Raw genomic sequence first — 19,420 nt, 5'->3', positions numbered from 1 at the left:
ACCATCATCACGATTACCACTGTCGAAATAAGCATGGTATGCTTAGTGGACACCGTCGTATACACGCAAAGACGCACCTCCATTCACAGACGCACCGTGACTATCACTGTCAATAGTCAATTGATATTCTCCTTCAGACTCAGAATAGGTGAATAACATAGCCTACCCAAGACTTCATCACACGTGAAAGTTTTTTCAACATTTGGTGTCGGCCTATTTCTGCTTCAATTTGCGCAAAATTACGACCTGCATTGCTTCCGCGTCATTACAAACAAATGCACGTCTTCGTGTTTCTCAGGTGTAATACAAGTATTTCCTGAAAACTTTGTGCAGCGAATTTGCGCTTGAATCGAAGAGCTGGATGGGATTTGTCACCGTACTTGGATCTATTGTCTATTTTAACCACTGTTGTTGTTTGTCGCAATTAAAAATACCCTCAAGGGCCGAATTACATTATTATTTTGACATTAGGTCGTGGGCCGGAATTGGGCCGGGCCTGGGCCGGTATTGGCCCGCGGGCAGGGAGTTTGAGACCCCTGATTTAAGATGGGTTTGACTTATTTTAAGATGGCTCATCATGAAAACAAGCAAATTTGTCTTGATAAGACTCCTTAAAATATGTCAAAATGATCTTACGAGAGTGCTAGGTAAGTAATCTTCATAGTAAAAACAATACCAACTAGATTTTTAAAGTGCATGAAAATGCACTCTACTGTTATCCGATTTATTCTTATTAGAGTGCATGAAAATGCAATCTACTGTTATCCGATTTCTTCTTATTATAGTGCATGAAAATGCACTATACTGTTCTTCCAAAATTTCTTATTACAGTGCATGAAAATGCACTGTACTGTTCTTCCTAGGCTTCTTATTCTTCTTCTTCTAACGCAATTAATGCAGCTTCAACCGCTTAACGTAGAAACTTCATTCAAACTATGTTACGTAGGTCTTACTTAGGACATGGGTGCTTTGTATTTTTCAGCTTTGTAACTTTTATACTTTTTAAACTATTAATTAAAAACTGTTCAAAATTTCCCCATAGACTTAACATGGGCTGATGACATCACAATAGAGCCGTTAAGCAATTAGAATCCTATGGCAGGTGTTCGGGCCAGCTGCATCAACTGCCAGTCTCAGGCTTTAAGCATACAAACTGGCCCTATTAAGACTACACATCCTGTTCAACTGCTTCCTCTGCCAAAAACTGTTTCAAAATAAAAGTCCTCACTACAATATTTCACTGTTAAACAATTTAACCCTTTAAACTACTGAACTTTTATCTGTTCAGCCATTGTAACTGTTACTTGTCATCAACTATGACTCCTACCCACTGTAGCTAGTTAGCTAAGATAGCTAAGTAACTTGGTTAGCATAGTTAGCATGCTAGCATGTTAGCATGCTAGTTAGCATGCTAGTTAGCATTTTTAGCAAAACTGTTAAAAACGATTAGCTAAGTTAGCTAAGTCACATGGTTAGCATAGTTAGCATGCTAACATGTTAGCATGCTAGTTAGCATTTTTTGCAAAACTGCTAAAAATGATTAGCTAAGTTAGCTAAGTCACATGGTTAGCATAGTTAGCATGCTAACATGTTAGCATGCTAGTTAGCATTTTTTGCAAAACTGCTAAAAATGATTAGCTAAGTTAGCTAAGTCATATGGTTAGCATAGTTAGCATGCTAGCATGTTAGCATGCTAGTTAGCATTTTTTAGCAAAACTGCTAAAAATGATTAGCTAAGTTAGCTAAGTCACATGGTTAGCATGTTAGCATGCTAGCATGTTAGCATGCTAGTTAGCATTACTGTTAAAAATGATAAGCGAAGTTAGCTAAGTCACATGGTTAACATAATTAGCATGTTAGCATGTTAATTAGCATAGTTATCATAACTAATAAAAATTATTAGCTAGGTTAGCTAAGTCATATGGTTAGCATAGTTAACATTTTAATATTGTTAGCATGCTAGTTAGCATAGTTACTTGGTTACCATTATTATCTTTAACATAGTTAGCATAACTACTAGCAAACATTGGAGCCATTCCAACTGTTAGTTATCGTCAACTATCTGCCTAAATAATTTAACCATTTCAATTATTAACCTATTTAACTGTTCAGTCATTCCAACTATAGTAAACCTTATCTACCAAGCAAATAATTTAACCATATGAACTCATCATATTTTTGCATTTTCATGCACTGTATTTCCTTCAGGAAATGCTTTTCTAGTTCTTATTTTTCTTCTTCTAACGCGTTTAATGCAGCTTCAACCGTTAAACGTAGAAACTTCATTCAAACTTTGTTACGTAGGTCTTAGTTAGGACAATTGGGCTATGTATTTTTCAACTTTGTAACTTTTATACTTTTTAAACTATTAATTAAAAACTATCAAAATTTCCCCATTGACTTAACATTATGATTATGACATCACAATAGAGCCGTTAAGCAATTAGAATCCTATGGCAGGTGTTCGGGCCACCTGGATCAACTGCCAGTCTCAGGCTTTAAGCATACAAACTGGCCCTATTAAGACTACACATCCTGTCCAACTGCTTCCTCTGCCAAAAACTGTTTCAAAATAAAAGTCCTCACTACAATATTTCACTGTTAAACAATTTAACCCTTTAAACTACTGAACTTTTTAACTGTTCAGCCATTGTAACTGTTACTTGTCATCAACTATGACTCCTACCCACCGTAGCTAGTTAGCATGGTTAACATAGTTAGCATGTTAGCATGTTAGCATGCTAGTTAGCATTTTTTGCAAAACTGCTAAAAATGATTAGCTAAGTTAGCTAAGTCACATGGTTAGCATAGTTAGCATGCTAGCATGCTAACATGCTAGTTAGCATTTTTTGCAAAACTGCTAAAAATGATTAGCTAAGTTAGCTAAGTCACATGGTTAGCATAGTTAGCATGCTAGCATGTTAGCATGCTAGTTAGCATTTTTTGCAAAACTGCTAAAAATGATTAGCTAAGTTAGCTAAGTCACATGGTTAGCATGTTAGCATGCTAGTTAGCATTTTTTGCAAAACTGCTAAAAATGATTAGCTAAGTTAGCTAAGTCACATGGTTAGCATAGTTAGCATGCTAGCATGTTAGCATGCTAACATGCTAGTTAGCATTTTTTGCAAAACTGCTAAAAATGATTAGCTAAGTTAGCTAAGTAACATGGTTACCATAGTTAACATGCTAGTTAGCATAACTACTAAATATGAAAACATTAGCTAAGTTAACTAAGTTAAGTAACTTGGTTAACATTATTATCTTTGTTAACATAGTTAGCATAACTACTAGCAAACATTAGAGCCATTCCAACTGTCAGTTATCGTCAACTATCTACCTAAATAATTTAACCATTTAAACTATCCACCTATTGAACTGTTCAGTCATTCCAACTATATTAAACCTCATCTACTTAGCAACCAATATAGTTTGTTTTTACTCTGTATGATATTTTACATCATATTTTTTGCATTTTCATGCACTGTATTTCCTTCAGGAAATGCTTTTCTAGTTATTATTCTTCTTCTAACGCTTTTTCTGCGTCTAATGCAGCTTCAACCGTTTAACATAGAAACTTCATTCAAACTGCGTTACGTAGGTCTTACTTAGGACAGGTGTGGAATGTATTTTTCATATTTGTAACTTTTATACTTTTTGAACTATTAATTAAAAACTACTGAACATTTCCCCATAGACCTAACATTGCCGATTATGGCATCACAATAGGGCACTTGAAATCCTATGCCAAGTGTTCCGGCCAGAGCCATATGGTTCTGGCCACCTCCAGCAACTGTCTGTCTCAGGCTTTAAGCATACAATCTGGCTCTCTTAAGACTACAGATCCTGTTCAACTGTTTCCTCTGCCCACAACTGTTTCAAAATAAAAGTCTCCACTACAATAATTCCCTATTAAATAATTTAACCATTTAAACTATCCAACTATTTAACTGTTCAACTATTCCAACTGTCAGTTATCATCAACTATGCCTCTAGCCTACAGTACTATATTAAACCACCACCTACCTAGCAACCAATTTAGCAACCATTGAAATTAAGCATCTATGTCAGTTTCCATAGCAACCAACATGATTATACTAGCAAACCACTGTAGTAACTCCTTTATTTCTGATAGTAGCCACCATGGACACCCTAGCATCAACCTAGCAACGACTTCAAGTACCCTAGCAACAGCCTAGCAACCACATTCACAGTTAAAACCTAGCAACCAGCATAGCAACCACCATACTACTCTACTACTCTAGCAACAGTCAGTTGTCATCAACTTTGACTCCCGTCAACTGTTTCCTCTGCCCACTGTTTCAAAATAAAACTCCTCACTACAATAATTACATTTTAAATAATTTAACCATTTTAACTATCCAACTATTTAACTGTTCAGCCTTTCAAACTGTCAGTTGTCATCAACTATGACTCCCGCCAACTGTTTCCTCTGCCCACAACTGTTTCAAAATAAAAGTACTCACTACAATAATTCCCTATTAAATAACCTAACCATTTTCACTATCCAACTATTTAACTGTTCAGCCATTCCAACTGTCAGTCGTCATCAACTACAACTCCCGCCAACGGTTCCCTCTGTCCTCAACTTCAACTTCAAAATAAGTCCTCAATACAATAATTCCCTATTAAATAATTTAACCATTTAAGCTATCCAACTTTTTAAATGTCCAACTATTCCAACTGTCAGTTGTCATCAACTACAACTCCCCACCAAACTTTTTTCTCTATCTGACCTCCATCTTTTTACTTGGATTAGATTTTAAACAATATTCAACAATATTTTATTCAGCAGCCATTTTTCCATTTTCATGCACTCGTAATTCCCAGGAATTACATTCTCTAGTTATATGTTGTTATTATTCCGCTGACACTTTTTGAGCGTTTAATGCGGCTTCAACCGTTTAACGTAGAAACTTCATTCAAACTGCGTTGCGTAGGTCTTACTTAGGTGACTTCAGCTATGTATTTTTCAACTTTGTAACTTTTATACTTTTTAAACTATTAATTAAAAACTACAAAAATTTTCCCATAGACTTAACATTGGCGATTATGACATCACAGTAGGGCACTTAGAATCCTATGCCAAGTGTTCCGATCACCTCCAACTGTCTGTCTCAGGCTTTAAGCATACAATGTGGCTCTATTAAGACTACAGATCCTGTTCAACTGATTCCTCTGCCCACAACGGTTTCAAAATAAAAGTCCTCACTACAATAATTCTATATTAAACAATTTAACCATTTAAACTATCCAACTATTTAACTGTTCAACTATTCCAACTGTCAGTTATCATCAACTATGCCTCTAGCCTACTATATTAAACCACCAACTACCTAGCAACCAATTTAGCAACCATTGAAATTAAGCATCTATGTCAGTTTCCATAGCAACCAAGATGATTATACTAGCAAACCACTGTAGTAACTCCTTTATTTCTGATAGTAACCACCATTGACACCCTAGCAACAACCTAGCAACGACTTCAAGTACCCTAGCAACAGCCTAGCAACCACATTCACAGTTAATACCTAGCAACCAACATCATTAACCTAGCAACCAGCATAGCAATCACCATAACTACTCTAGCAACAGTCAGTTGTCATCAACTTTGACTCCCATCAACTGTTTCCTCTGCCCACAACTGTTTCAAAAAAAAACTCCTCACTACAATAATTCTATTTTAAATAATTTAAGCATTTTAACTATCCAACTATTTAACTGTTCAGCCTTTCAAACTGTCAGTTGTCATCAACTATGACTCCTGCCAACTGTTTCCTCTGCCCACAACTGTTTCAAAATGAAAGTCCTCACTACAATAATTCCCTATTAAATAATTTAACCATTTTAACTACCCAACTATTTAACTGTTCAACTATTCCAACTGTGAGTTGTCATCAACTATAACTCCCGCTAACTGTTTCCTCTCTCCTCAACTGTTTCAAAATAAAAGTCCTCACTATAATAATTCCCTATTAAATAACCTAACCATTTTCACTATCCGACTATTTAACTGTTCAGCCATTCCAACTGTCAGTTGTCATCAACTATGACTCCCCACCAAACGTATTTCTAATTTTCCTATTCCTCCTATTTTCCCTGGAATTACATTCTCTAGTTGACCTTAATATAAGATTAACAACACTTGGTTAGATTTTATTTTTTGCAGTGTAAGCGTTTGACTTAATTTAAAGCAGACCTAAGCAACCTTGTAAGTTTTTTGCATGTTTTTGTAGATCAAAACTTCACAATGCCTAACCCTTGCCTTAATCTAGGTTTGTACCTCCCCACCTCACATCAAGTCAAGCGTAACTTTGATTATTCTCTAGTTGTTTTACTGTTGCCTGCCTACACTGCAACAAGATAATTTTGACTTAATTTAAGAAGACTTTGACTTATTTTAAGGAGTCTTATCAAGACAAATTTACTTAATGCACTGGCAGACAAATCTGCTTGTTTTCAGGATGAGATGTCTTAAAATAAGTCAAACTCTTCTTAAATTAAGTCAAATAATTTTACGAGAAAAACAATACCAATTAGATGTTTTGATCTTGATATAAGATTGATGACACTTGATTAGATTTTATTAGATAAGCAGTTTTTGCCATGTACTTGAATGATTTTCCACAATGAGTTTCCTTTGTCTTTCAAGGTGACCTCCCTACTGAGGCGTGTTCTGCCAGAAGTAACCCCTGTTCGTCTGGCTAGCATCATTGGTGTGAAGGCCCTGCCACCAGCCGACATTAGTGATATCATTCACTCAACAGAGAAGGGTGACTGGAACAAGTTTGGAATTCTCGACATGTTTCTTGGCTGCATTGCCAAAGCACTGACTGTACAGCTCAAAGCCAAGGGTAGCACTGTTGTGGGTACAGCTGGGACGACTGCAGGAAAAGGCATCACTACTGTCACCCTACCCATGGTCTTCAACTCAAGGTTTCTGCATTCAGCACTGCCAATGCATGGTTATACTATGTGTCTGATTGATTAATGAATACTGAAATCCACCATACACTGCAAATAATAAAATCTAACCAAGTGTTATTAATATTATATTAAGATTTCCATTTCAATTTAATTTCACTAATAGAACAGTCCACATGTCTCATGGCGCTTTACAGAGTGTTAAACATTCAGAGAGGGCCCATGAGTAACAGGGGCGAGGACAAACTCCCTAGAAGGGAGTCAAGGTCCTGTCCCATCTGCCTAGGGTCAGTTACAGAGCAGTACACTGCAAAAACTGCTTATCTAAAAATCTAACCAAGTGTTATTAATCTTATATCAAGATAAGAAAAACTAGTTGGTATTGTTTTCAGTATAAAGAGACTTACCTAGCGCTTTCTTGTGAAATAATTTGACTTAATTAAAAAAAAATGTGACTTATTTCAAGACATCTCATCTTGAAAACAAGCAAATTTGTCTGCCAGTGCGTTAAGCAAATTTGTCCTAAAAACAAATTTGTCTGCCAGTGCGTTGAGCAAATTTGTCTTGATAAGACTCCTTAAAATAAGTTAAAGTCTTCTTAAATTAAGTCAAAATGATCTTTTGAGAGGGCGCTAGGTAAGTCTTTTCATACTAAAAACAATACCAAATAGATTGTTTTTATCTTAATATAAGATCAATAACACTTGGTTAGAATTCATTTTTTGCAGTGTAAGGTTTGTATACATGATAAATGAATAGGTTAGTTAGGTGTAGAGAATAGAACATGGTGTTTAAAGCCACATGAGGTATATGTTAAAATTACATTAGGAGTTGTCAGAGGGCAAGTAGTGGGTCGCTAGGCTGCGTGGGCCAGGAATCCGGGAAAGGGGACAGCAACAGGCAGTCATAGGGATGGGACTTCAGGTGAGATGAGGGCCAATCACAAGGATGGCTGATAACTGGTAATGGTTTACCTCACAAGTGAGCTAAGGGGGAAGAAAGAGAGATATAGAGTCGGTTAGTATTACTATAGTCATAAGTCATGATGGTTAGTATTAATAAGTATATCAATGGTACTAAGATCAAACAATCTATTTGGGATTGTTTTTAGTATGAGGAGAATTACCTAGCACTCTCTAAAGATCATTTTGACTTAATTTAGGAAGACTTTGACTTTGACAAATTTACTTCACACACTGGCAAATTTACTTGTTTTTAGTACAAATTTGCTTAACGCACTGGCAAACAAATTTACTTGTTTTCAGGATGAGACGTCTTAAAAGGCGTCCAACTCTTCTTAAATTAAGTCAAATGATTTTACGAGAGAGTTAGATAAGTCTCTATACTGAAAACAATATTGACTACATTTTTTGATCTTAATATAAGAGTAATAACACTTGGTTAGATTTTATTCGATTAAATATTCTGTATTTGCCTCAGACATGTAAAAACCATGTTTAATTGAAATTATATATACTGCATTTATTATTATTAATTATCATTAATGATTTATATACATTATATTACTTATTTTGTATTATTTACTTCAAATGACTGCCATTTAACATTTAACTTTGATAATACTGTATATCTCTATTCTTTCACTCTCTCAGCTATACATATCGGAAAGGAGAGAGTCACTGGTGGATGAAGGGATCCACACCTCCACAGATTGCTGAGATTATCATTAAGCTGGTCAAAGACATGGCTGCTGTGAGTAGCATGTATCTCATACTTGTGCCCACATTTTAATACTAAAAGTGATTTGCCGATATTGATTTAATGGAAACTCGATAAATCGGCATACCAAGCAGATTGATTAAGTAAAGGGAAGCCAAATATTCGGGGACGGACTGGTCATCTGGCATACCGGGCATTTTCCCGATGGGCCTACGCACCTTTTGGGCCGATAGAGTAGGCTATTATATGTTTCGTTTGGCCAACGGTCGGCCCAAAGCAAGAACAGTCAGCGACCCATTGGTTCATTTTCCATACTGACTGTAACGGTGCGGTTGCCCGTTACGGCTACAGTTTATTTCATACGGGAGCTAAATACAAAGAACGGACAACGTGATTTACAAACACACTTTATGTGCACACACGAACGGCATCCAGCATGGTTGCAGCAACTGCAAACCACAAACGCATACAGGACAATGAGCCTTACTTTCAGGGTGGCCAACTGAAGGTTGAGGGAACACGGACATTTAGCAAACTTTTCATTGTGTCGGACAGTAGCGCTTCCTGGTCTGGGGACGGAGAAAAGACCCGACGGAAAGTCGCAAGGAACATTATAAGGTCGTGGAGTGTGACGTACTGAACAAGCAGAGGTCAAGTGTGCAGGACAAGAGGGGTGTTTGGGACGTTCTGGTTATTTATGATGTGTTTAAGGTTATGAAATGATACAATAAGATTCCCTTGTTATGAAACTGTGGGTTTTATGGTATGGAATGTATTAATGGATATTTATATGGAGAAGATGCGTTTTGTTAATTAATTAATTGATTGATTGATTGTGCATTGGTTTAGTCGGCAGAGGTAAATTCTATGGTCGGACTATGGTTGAAGGCAGAAGGAGGTAGAATGGTCTGAGGTGAGCAAGTGATAGCCCCTGCTAATAGACCTAACACTCGTTCTGTGATTTGCAGCAGTTTGCCCCATCATTGAAAAGGGTTGTCAAAGTCGATTGGATATATTTTGGAAGCTCATTGATTGATTTGAGATTATTGTTTGGAGTTTGGTTTTTCTTTTCTTTTTCCGATTTTTCTCCATACTGGTTCATGCATGCAGCTGCTAAGGTGGAAATAAAAACCTGGCTACTTTTGAGAAACATCAACACTGTCTCCTGTTTGCATCACCGCAACGCCAGCCCGATCACATTTGGTGTCAGAAGAAACTAGGGGCGCCTCAACAGGGGACAGTGTGGAAGATGCCACGGGAGCCTAAGCAGTCCGAAGATGTCAAAGGCCGCCAGCAGCAGGAAGAACAGCAGGTGAGAGACCTTCCTGAGGGCAACGGGGCATCAAGGCCTAATACACCTCAGCTACCAGTGGCGGTGGCGGTAGAAGAACCCAAGGAACCGAAGTTTCACCCACGAGCTGAGGATGACCTCATACACTTCATCTTGGTCGAGAGAGTGGCAGCAACGTGCATACGGCCGGAGTCTACAGGGGCTCTGCTTCGAGAGGCCCTGCTTCGAGGGGGCCTTGCTCTTCTCGGGACGACAGGCGTCGTCTGCAGAGGAGAGGGGAAGTGTAACGGTGCGGTTGCCCGTTACGGCTACAGTTTATTTCATACGGGAGCTAAATACAAAGAACGGACAACGTGATTTACAAACACACTTTATTTGCGCACACGAACACGAACGGCATCCAGCATGGTTGCAGCAACTGCAAACCACAAACGCATACAGGACAATGAGCCTTACTTTCAGGGTGGCCAATTGAAGGTTGAGGGAACACGGACATTTAGCAAACTTTTCATTGTGTCGGACAGTAGCGCTTCCTGGTCTGGGGACGGAGAAAAGACCCGACGGAAAGTCGCAAGGAACATTATAAGGTCGTGGAGTGTGACGTACTGAACAAGCAGAGGTCAAGTGTGCAGGACAAGAGGGGTGTTTGGGACGTTCTGGTTATTTATGATGTGTTTAAGGTTATGAAATGATACAATAAGATTCCCTTGTTATGAAACTGTGGGTTTTATGGTATGGAATGTATTAATGGATATTTATATGGAGAAGATGCGTTTTGTTAATTAATTGATTGATTGATTGTGCATTGGTTTAGTCGTCAGAGGTAAATTCTCTGGTCGGACTATGGTTGAAGGCAGAAGGAGGTAGAATGGTCTGAGGTGAGCAAGTGATAGCCCCTGCTAATAGACCTAACACTCGTTCTGTGATTTGCAGCAGTTTGCCCCATCATTGAAAAGGGTTGTCAAAGTCGATTGGATATATTTTGGAAGCTCATTGATTGATTTGAGATTATTGTTTGGAGTTTGGTTTTTCTTTTCTTTTTCCGATTTTTCTCCATACTGGTTCATGCATGCAGCTGCTAAGGTGGAAATAAAAACCTGGCTACTTTTGAGAAACATCACCACTGTCACCACTGTTTCCATCACCGCAACGCCAGCCCGATCACATGACACTAGACTGATCCAGTAATAGCTCTTGTCAGGCCCCACCCATCCCATTTTGGGACAGTGAACAGGTGGTGGAGAGTGTAGCCTACATGATAACAAAAATTAGTCATTTTCGTTGGATAGCCTACATATTGTGCAATTAGTAGCCTGTCCAAATATAGCATTTTAGGGATCATTATTTGTGTAGCTTAAAGGTTGTATCAGCGATTGCAGGCCCAAAAGAGGCTCCACATTTGCAGACTTGGTCCAGAAATTTGGCATCACCGACAAACAATACCTACAGATTAAATCAGCAATTAAATCAACCACGAACACCCCAATGGTTGACTTAGAACTCACCACACCTATCTCACAGCTAATCAATATTAAGGTTTTGCACCTCCGTTCTAATGTTACGTCACCGTTTGTTTACAACTAGAGTGGTAGGCAAGAATGGTGAGGGGCCTCTCGCTGCAGCCTGCGGGAAGACGGGGCTTGACATCAAGCCCAGCCCACATCCAAGTCAGCCATGTTTTTTTGTATTACGTCACGCAGTTTAAAATTGCTGGCGGCGAGAGGGAGGCAGTCGGCAGAGAGAGCCAGGACTCGCAACGAGACTGGGCGAGCTGCTAGTGCTACATTCTACAACCCAGCAACTTACTGCAAAACACGTTTTATTGTGTAAATCAACACGTAAACTGTGGATTCAAACCAGTGCAGCAACTCGCAACAGCACCAACGTTTCCATAAGAACGCTGTTGTCACACTACTCGTTCGTCAGCATAGATATATACACTAGATGTCGCCTTCTGCTTCTCAGCATGCGTCAACACCGCCGCCATCTTTGTACAGGGATCTGAAGCGCTAAACTAGTTCTCCTGTATTGTCAGCGTTACCTATTTAGCAACGTTTGGCCATCCCCAGCGATAGAAAACCTTTTTAGCGATTAGCGACAAATTTGGGAACTTCTCACAATGATGGCAGATCGGCTTCTTTGTTGTTGAAACGTAAGAAAATCACCTTTCTCATGGCTTTGTCATTTATGAATTCAGCTACATCTCGTTTGCCCATGGCACTGACCCATGATTATAAAAGTAACGACTGGCGTAGCCTATGTAGTAGCAGAGGTAAATGTTCTACAGATCTACAACTTCTGGTGAGATTACAACTTACATGAGTAAACGAGACGAGGGGTATGTGGCCTCAACCAGAGCCTGTCTAGAAGAGCCTGTTTACTTTCATTGTATCGAACCTGGTTGCAGTTTACTCATTGTTCCTCTAGGGGCCGCCGCTAGCTAGTGCAGAATGAATGGGAGTCTATGGGGCTAGACGGGTAAAATGTATCTTTATTATCGTCTTAAGCTTAGTTTTCTCTAGTCTCAACCATAAATACATGCCTGTCAGTTGGAACAACCCAAAAAACTAGATAATTGCTTGAGATTTTGACGATTTATGGTGATTTTATTTTCGCTAGATCTTTGCCCAGATTGACGCTAATGCATTATAGAGAAGTGGATCACTGAAGCAAGATGGCGTCTCGATTGACGCATTCGTTCCAATGAACAGCAGTAGTCAAGGCGACATCTAGTGTATATGTCTATGGTTCGTCAGATAGGAACTAGCTAGCTGGCTAGCTAGCCAGCAAAGTTAACCACCCAGATGGCAAGAGGCTGGCGGCGGCCCACCGGTTTCGCTGTCGCCGGCGGACCGCTGAGTTTTTGCACATCGGTTCTACCGCGGTCCGCTGGGCTAACGAGCCTCAGATTTGACAACCTTTTCTTTATTCATTTATAAATACGGCGGACTGCCGGTGGCCTAACGTTACCATTGCGGGTTGCTGACAAGTAGCCTATCTACCGGTGGTCCGATAGCTGCTTGCTATCTGGGCAGTAGCCTATATTTGAGATGAGGATGTCAAGCTTGATCTAACCGGTTAACGTTACACAATGCATGTTTCTGGTTCAACAACTTAACACAGCAACCTCAAACACCACTGTTGAACCTAGGCTAATGCTTCAGTCAAGTAAAAATAGCAGTTTATGAATTATCTTTACCCGTTTAATCAAGTCCACATAACAGCAAATAAAAAATAACAACATATTTAAAGGCTGAGCTAGCATAACAGCCTAATATAGCAATGGATAACTAATAAAAAGTCTCATACAATTAATTAACTTTATCACTCACATTCTGAGTTTTTCTGGGTGGTTATATATCCATGCAGATCGTCTTCGAATAAGCCATCGCTGTTATGTTATATGTTACAGGATTCATGACTTTAACACCATTAATGTTACATGATGCTGACTGACGCTGGCTATAACTGTAGGCTACCGTTTAACGTCTGCTGAGTCTACATGCCTACCAAAACCTGTCGCTGTTCAGTTGAAGTTGAATGATCAAATATTGTTTGATTTTGTGTCAACTTTCAGAGGGAAGACGTTCCTTTCTGGCCAAATTTCACAGCTTCTAAGAAAGTCTATCGTCTTCGTGTAAACCGAGTTTTGAACAGAGAAAAAAAGTTAGGCTACTACATGCAGGTTCTCCCATAACGTTATCGATACAGATCAATGCACCAAATCAGGGCGATTTTCGCGAAATAACGTTCCTGTGACAGGCTATCAAATATTGAACAATGGGATAACGTTTCATCATCACCTTTATTGATGCCTGAAATGTTGACATTGCTGAAATACAGAGATGTAGCCTACTGAGAGGCAGCTGAGACAACGATGTTCAATGGGTTCAACTTGTCTCTTGCCTACCAGGTGGATGTAAACAAAGCTATAGAACCTAGAATACGTCACATGAAAAACGTTAATACCATCCTCAAAAAAACTACTATCCAAAATCTACAGAATAGTGACGTAAACAGACATCACCATAAGTCTTCCCACTGCCAAATGGGGATCTATCTATTCCCACCTTTCTCATGACCCAAAACACTAACCTGCAGCTAATACAATACAAGATTATCCACAGGACTCACCTCACTGGACGGAAATTATTTCATATGGGCTTCACTTCAGACATCTGTCCCCACTGCACTCAGAACTGCCCGGACACATATATTCATGCACTTTGGCACTGTACCCCTATAAAACAATTCTGGGAAAAGGTTACAGAGATCCTCTCCACCTTCTTTGGCTGCTGCATCCCAATGTCCCCATCTCTCTGTCTGCTTGGAGACACCAACACAATCAGCCTGAACCACCTTAATAGTAAAACTCTGCTGGTCGCGCTAGCTGTCGCCAAGAAAACCATACTCATGAACTGGAAAACAAAAAACAAAATCCATATTTCTATCTGGAAAAACCTATTTTTGGATCACCTCTCACCAGAAATATCAAATAGCCCTTCTGGTAATAACTCAAAAGACTCCCTCTCCATTTGGCCATCACTCTCCAAATTCCTAAAATCATAGCCCCGCTGGCCCCCTCTGCCTGAGTTTTCGCGATTTCATTTACCAATCACTTATCAACCTAAGAAAACCTGCCTCACCATCGTCCGCCATACCCCTTCACTACTCAGATCACTCACCACTCACCAGTGTTGTAATGTAACGGAGTACAAATACTTTGTTACTGTACTTAAGTAGAAATTTCACATATCTGTACTTTACTTCGCTATTTAAATTTATGTCAACTTTCACTTTTACTCCACTACATTTCCTAGATAAAATGCATACTTTTACTCTGTTATAATTTCCACTAAGCATCTTCGTTACTCGTTACTAAAACATAAAAGAAGAAATGTGTGCGACTGCAATATGGGAGGTTTGGCGAATCACTGCTCCTAGATTGCATTACGCACGCTCCGCACGCTGCGCGCTCTATTTCAGCGCTTGTTTGTTGCTAAAGGAGGACGCACAACTGAAACCGCCATGGAAGCACGAGCTGGAGGACCTCCCGTTATCATAGACGACCACCCCGACGATAGTGGTGAACTCGGTGAACAGGGTAGTGGTGAAGATAACGTCATACACCCGTGGCCGTATTTGCAAGAAATGTTTCTGTACATTACCAGCTTTCTGTGGCCGCTTCACTTTTGGGCCGGTCGAGGAAAAAAATATTGACATTTGTCACGTTAGTCTATCTTTTCAGTAGGACACACTCCGCATTCTGTGCATGACACCAATGCAATATTCAGGCATGGGTTGTAGCATACGTGAGGGAGTTCTCCCCTCCCAAAAAGAGTTGGTTGGGTCCATATAGCCCGTCTTTTCCAAAAAGTTTTCTCAGATACAAACACAAACACAAACACTCACACGCACACACACACACACACACAGACCAGGAAAACAGGAGATACAGGGGAACCAACAAAACAGTCCAACAAGGGGCTAATATTCTATATATTGCAATGATGACCACCCACACCCAGTAATCAATGATCAACTAGATACAGCGTGGAAGCGCGATTTCTTCCTACCGTAGCCTAGGCCTACTTGTCCAAAATGGCCCATACAGCATCCAGACCCCCGGCCTCCATTACCCTGCTTCTTTATCTACACCTATGTCCTTTAGAAATCCATGACCTCACGTAAGGAAAGGGGTTGAACCGGGCAAGCGGCGGGCCGACAAGGCAAATGAAAAGTAGGGAGGAGATGGTAGAGGTGGTAGCCTATTCCCTGAAAGCCCTGATGACATTCCGCGGGCTATCGATGCAAAACTGCTGGCAGAGCGTCTCAACTTCTCTCTCCCCGAACAGCGCGTCACCCTGTGGCCAATATTGTGGATAAAGCACTTTCAAATCCTAGATTAGCTTGTTGTATCCTGTTTGGTCTTTCCCCTATTTCTAAAGACTAATAAGAAAGATATCAACATTGAACACTACACAAAGTAATTTATTTATTTTTCGTTTAGGCGATTTGTCCTAGAGTGCCAGCAATCTAGACCAGGGGTTCCCAAACTTTTCAACCTGCGACCCCCAAAATAACCGTGCCAGAGACTGGCGACCCCCACTATCCCTGGATGTGACTCAAAAAATAAAATGTGCGCACCGGCCATACGCACTAGGCTTATCCAAACACAGGCTTAACGACAACACAAAAGAACAGAGCAGCCTGTTATGATTTTAAATATAGAAATTTACTATATGATAAAAGCAGAATACCTTAGTCAAAATATCCATGTAACATGAGTGCACATTATTGCTGTCGTGCAAACTTAACTTTGAAACATTACTTTAATTTCCATTTTAACAGAAGAATACCCTCCAAGTAATCTCAGTCAGGGTAATATCCACAAACTGTTGTAAACATATGTACATTGTTGCTGTGCAAATTTACATTTTGGCAACTATGTTTCAGCATTAATCTCATCCGCAGGTCCATTCTTGGTTTAATTGTGGAGGCGGCCACACGGAGATCATCCTTCACATTTAGACGCGATATGTATTTGTTTTTAATATACTGTATGTCAGTGCAGAGAAAGTCTTTTCGCACAGGTATGTGGAGCCAAACGGCGTCAGTACGTCCATCGCGGCCTTGAATAGCTGTGGATATTCCCTCTCGATTGAAATCCAGAACTCAGCAAGCATCTTGGAATTAAAATCTGTCTTTAAAGTGCGGTCAAGTGACAGCTCTTTTATTTCCCCCAAATTTATTTGATTTATGGAAATCATTTCGCGACCCACCCCTCGGCGTCCCGCGACCCCCCTGGGGGTCCCGACCCCCACTTTGGGAACCCATGATCTAGACCATTGTTGATGATTTTTGTACAGCCACAGCATATTCTGTGTTATAGCTATGAACACATACAATGGCTCGTTTGAAAGGTGAGACTTTAAGCTCTCAGTGGGTGCAAAAAGTGTTGCCTGCAAAGCTTCCGGAAAGTGACCTAGCGAGACCTGGCGAGACTGCCACCTAGTGATAGACCCACGAAAATGGCCTGGTTTTGAGCTGACGTGCATGAGTCACTGATTCGACCCAAAACGGCAACCGAGTTATGATAAAATGTCCAGATAAAATGTCCAGATTGTGCGTTTTCATTTCAATTCCATTAATTTCATTTCCATTCATCACAGAGTTCCCAAAATCACATATTAGGTGTATTAGAGTGTCTAGTTTCGTAATAAAAAAAAAAAGCTAAAAACTTAATATTACGTTTTTGGCACTCAACGCATGGGAAGGAAAAACGTAATATTACGTTTTTGGCACTCAATGAGTTAAGCCCTGAGTAGATCAACCAGTCGACCACTGAAAATGATGAGCCCGAAATTAGTGATGAGAAGGCCATGACTAAAGGGACAAGTAGAGAGGATAAATTAAAGTTATTTAATGTAAGAAAGAGCAATTACCCTACATGATAAATATGCCTTGTTTGCTCAGAAGAGGGTGTAGTAAAGGAGTAGGCTAAATCACAACAATATAGCCTACCCATGCAAAAAACATGTAGCCTAAATATTAGTTCAATATGCCTCTTTGTGGAAGCGTGGGATAGGCTACATTTCAAAGGCTTTCTTTCTTTCTTTCTTTCTTTCTTTCTTTCTGTTTTTGTTAATTTGTGGAATAGTGGAATATTTTTTGCAAACTTCTCAGTTGAAGTGAATTATTATATAACCTTTACTGTACACATTTGTTGAACCATGGTACTAATAAAAACTACAGGATAGTAAGAGCTGAAATGTTGCTTCATTTATCCCCGCGGATGCAACGCGAACAGAACGCTTGCGCTGGAATAGCCTCCCTGTCTGTGTGACTATAGATATATGCGTCTGAAATGTCAGCTGGAATGCGAGGAGAGATGCTTATTGATGTCACAGGTGGGCTAGTTGAAACTTTCAACTTCTGTCAGAAAAAGACGTTGAGATTGGTGTAACAACGTAGCATAGGCTGTTAAGTTAGCGATATTGGACAGAAATATAGACATACGAAGTTCATTTGATGAAGAATAGGCTATATGTGCAGTTTGAGCCATCTAGATCGACAAAAGGTGAAGCAAATAGGCATACTTTATCAGTATAGCAAAGGCCAATGTGAATAACTAAATAGTTGAATTAAATACTCCTAAACTGGGCTTGTGCGTTTTGTCGAGTTCAGAGACAAAAGCAGTGCCATGGTAATGTCTTTTAAGAAACGTTCAGTGGCCTGATCAGTAGGCCTAGTCTGTGTCTACAGGGTTTAACATGTAATGTGAACACTGTTCACACAACTTTATTGGTTGGTTAAACACACTAGCACAATGCCACAATCTGTAAGTAGCCTAGGCTGCAGGTTAAAACATTTCAAACCAATTTTACAAATTAAAGCCTAGTCTACTCTACCCAAGTTTATTTATTACCTGGTTTGGTCCAACAAATATTAAGACTTATCTTATTCAGACTTATTCTAAATAGTCTACTATGAAGTGTCCATTAGGCCTATGAAATCTTCAGAAATGTTTGATAACTTTAGGCACAAAGAAATAAAGAAAGAAAGAAAGAAAGAAAACTCATGTAGATTACTGAGGAGGAGAGAAGGGCCAGGTTGAAGCATGTTGCCAAACAGCGCAAGTGGGCCCCTTCACACTTAGGCCCAAGCCAAAAAGAAGAAATAAAGGTATTTTTTGTAAAAATGAGTCATTTTCTAGTTTGTTTTCTTTATAAATCTCTGGTTTTAGGCAACTTTATACTCCATGGAAGCTATGCACTATTGGCAACAATGTCACTCGCGCTTGTTTTGCTATGAAACGGCCATTTCCCTCTTTGCGCGCCCTTCTCACCCCTTTTTCACCCCTGACCCGTTTTCATGCCTGATAATTGCACGGGACGTTACCCCGCCATCGCTGATACAACCTTTAAAGTGAATGCTTACTCGATATTGATTCGCATTGTTTATTATCACATATGAAGATCACATTAAATAGCCTAGGACTTCGAGACATGGGGCAAACTTCTACCACCATTCCCAAAATGTTATCCCAACCAATGAAAAAAATTTGCGCCTATAACAAGGTGGGTGAAGCACGTTCCCGAACAACTTATTTACCTCTGAGGGAATGTCCAATCTTCATCAACGACATATTGTTGTTTATTGTGACTTACGTTGTCTCCGTCTGTAACATGGAACCTAATAGGCTGATTCTAGCTGGTGCCGGAAACGAGCACCCATGAAACGGCATTTTCATAATGATGGATGCGGTCAATTTCAAACTTTTTGGGCTGAAGTAGCTAGCCTTGCATGGGCCATTAAAATGAATGGGGGCGGGACTTAGTCACTCTCCAGTGATAATACCTCCATGGTGCGGCGTGCCTGTTGTTTTGTTTCCGGTCTAGCTAGATCCGGTGTGGTGTGGTAGTTCTTCTAACGTTACTAGTTGTTGCTACAGCATGTGAAAAAAAACTACAGAGTGTGCTAGGCCAAAAAGAATGTTAATCTCGC

At 39.7% G+C, this 19,420-nt stretch overlaps 1 protein-coding gene across 11 annotated transcripts in view; it reads left to right on the top strand.

Moving 5' to 3' along the window:
• mycbp2 (MYC binding protein 2) overlaps positions 1-19,420 on the top strand; it is a 339,346-nt gene that overhangs the window by 278,092 nt on the left and 41,834 nt on the right. For all 11 annotated transcript variants that reach the window (XM_076264226.1, XM_076264236.1, XM_076264232.1 and 8 more), the window contains 2 exons: positions 6,671-6,954; positions 8,556-8,655. In XM_076264226.1, the coding sequence (XP_076120341.1) occupies positions 6,671-6,954; positions 8,556-8,655 (384 nt within the window). The remainder of the gene's footprint in view (positions 1-6,670; positions 6,955-8,555; positions 8,656-19,420) is intronic.

This window comes from Alosa pseudoharengus, unplaced genomic scaffold (genome assembly GCF_046254945.1).
Source record: "Alosa pseudoharengus isolate Yale_2024_CS ecotype anadromous, Long Island Sound unplaced genomic scaffold, YU_APseudo_1.1 YU_APseudo_1.1_scf_3, whole genome shotgun sequence".
Classification (NCBI taxonomy): Eukaryota; Metazoa; Chordata; class Actinopteri; order Clupeiformes; family Clupeidae; genus Alosa; species Alosa pseudoharengus.
This window is presented reverse-complemented; position numbering and strand designations above follow the sequence as displayed.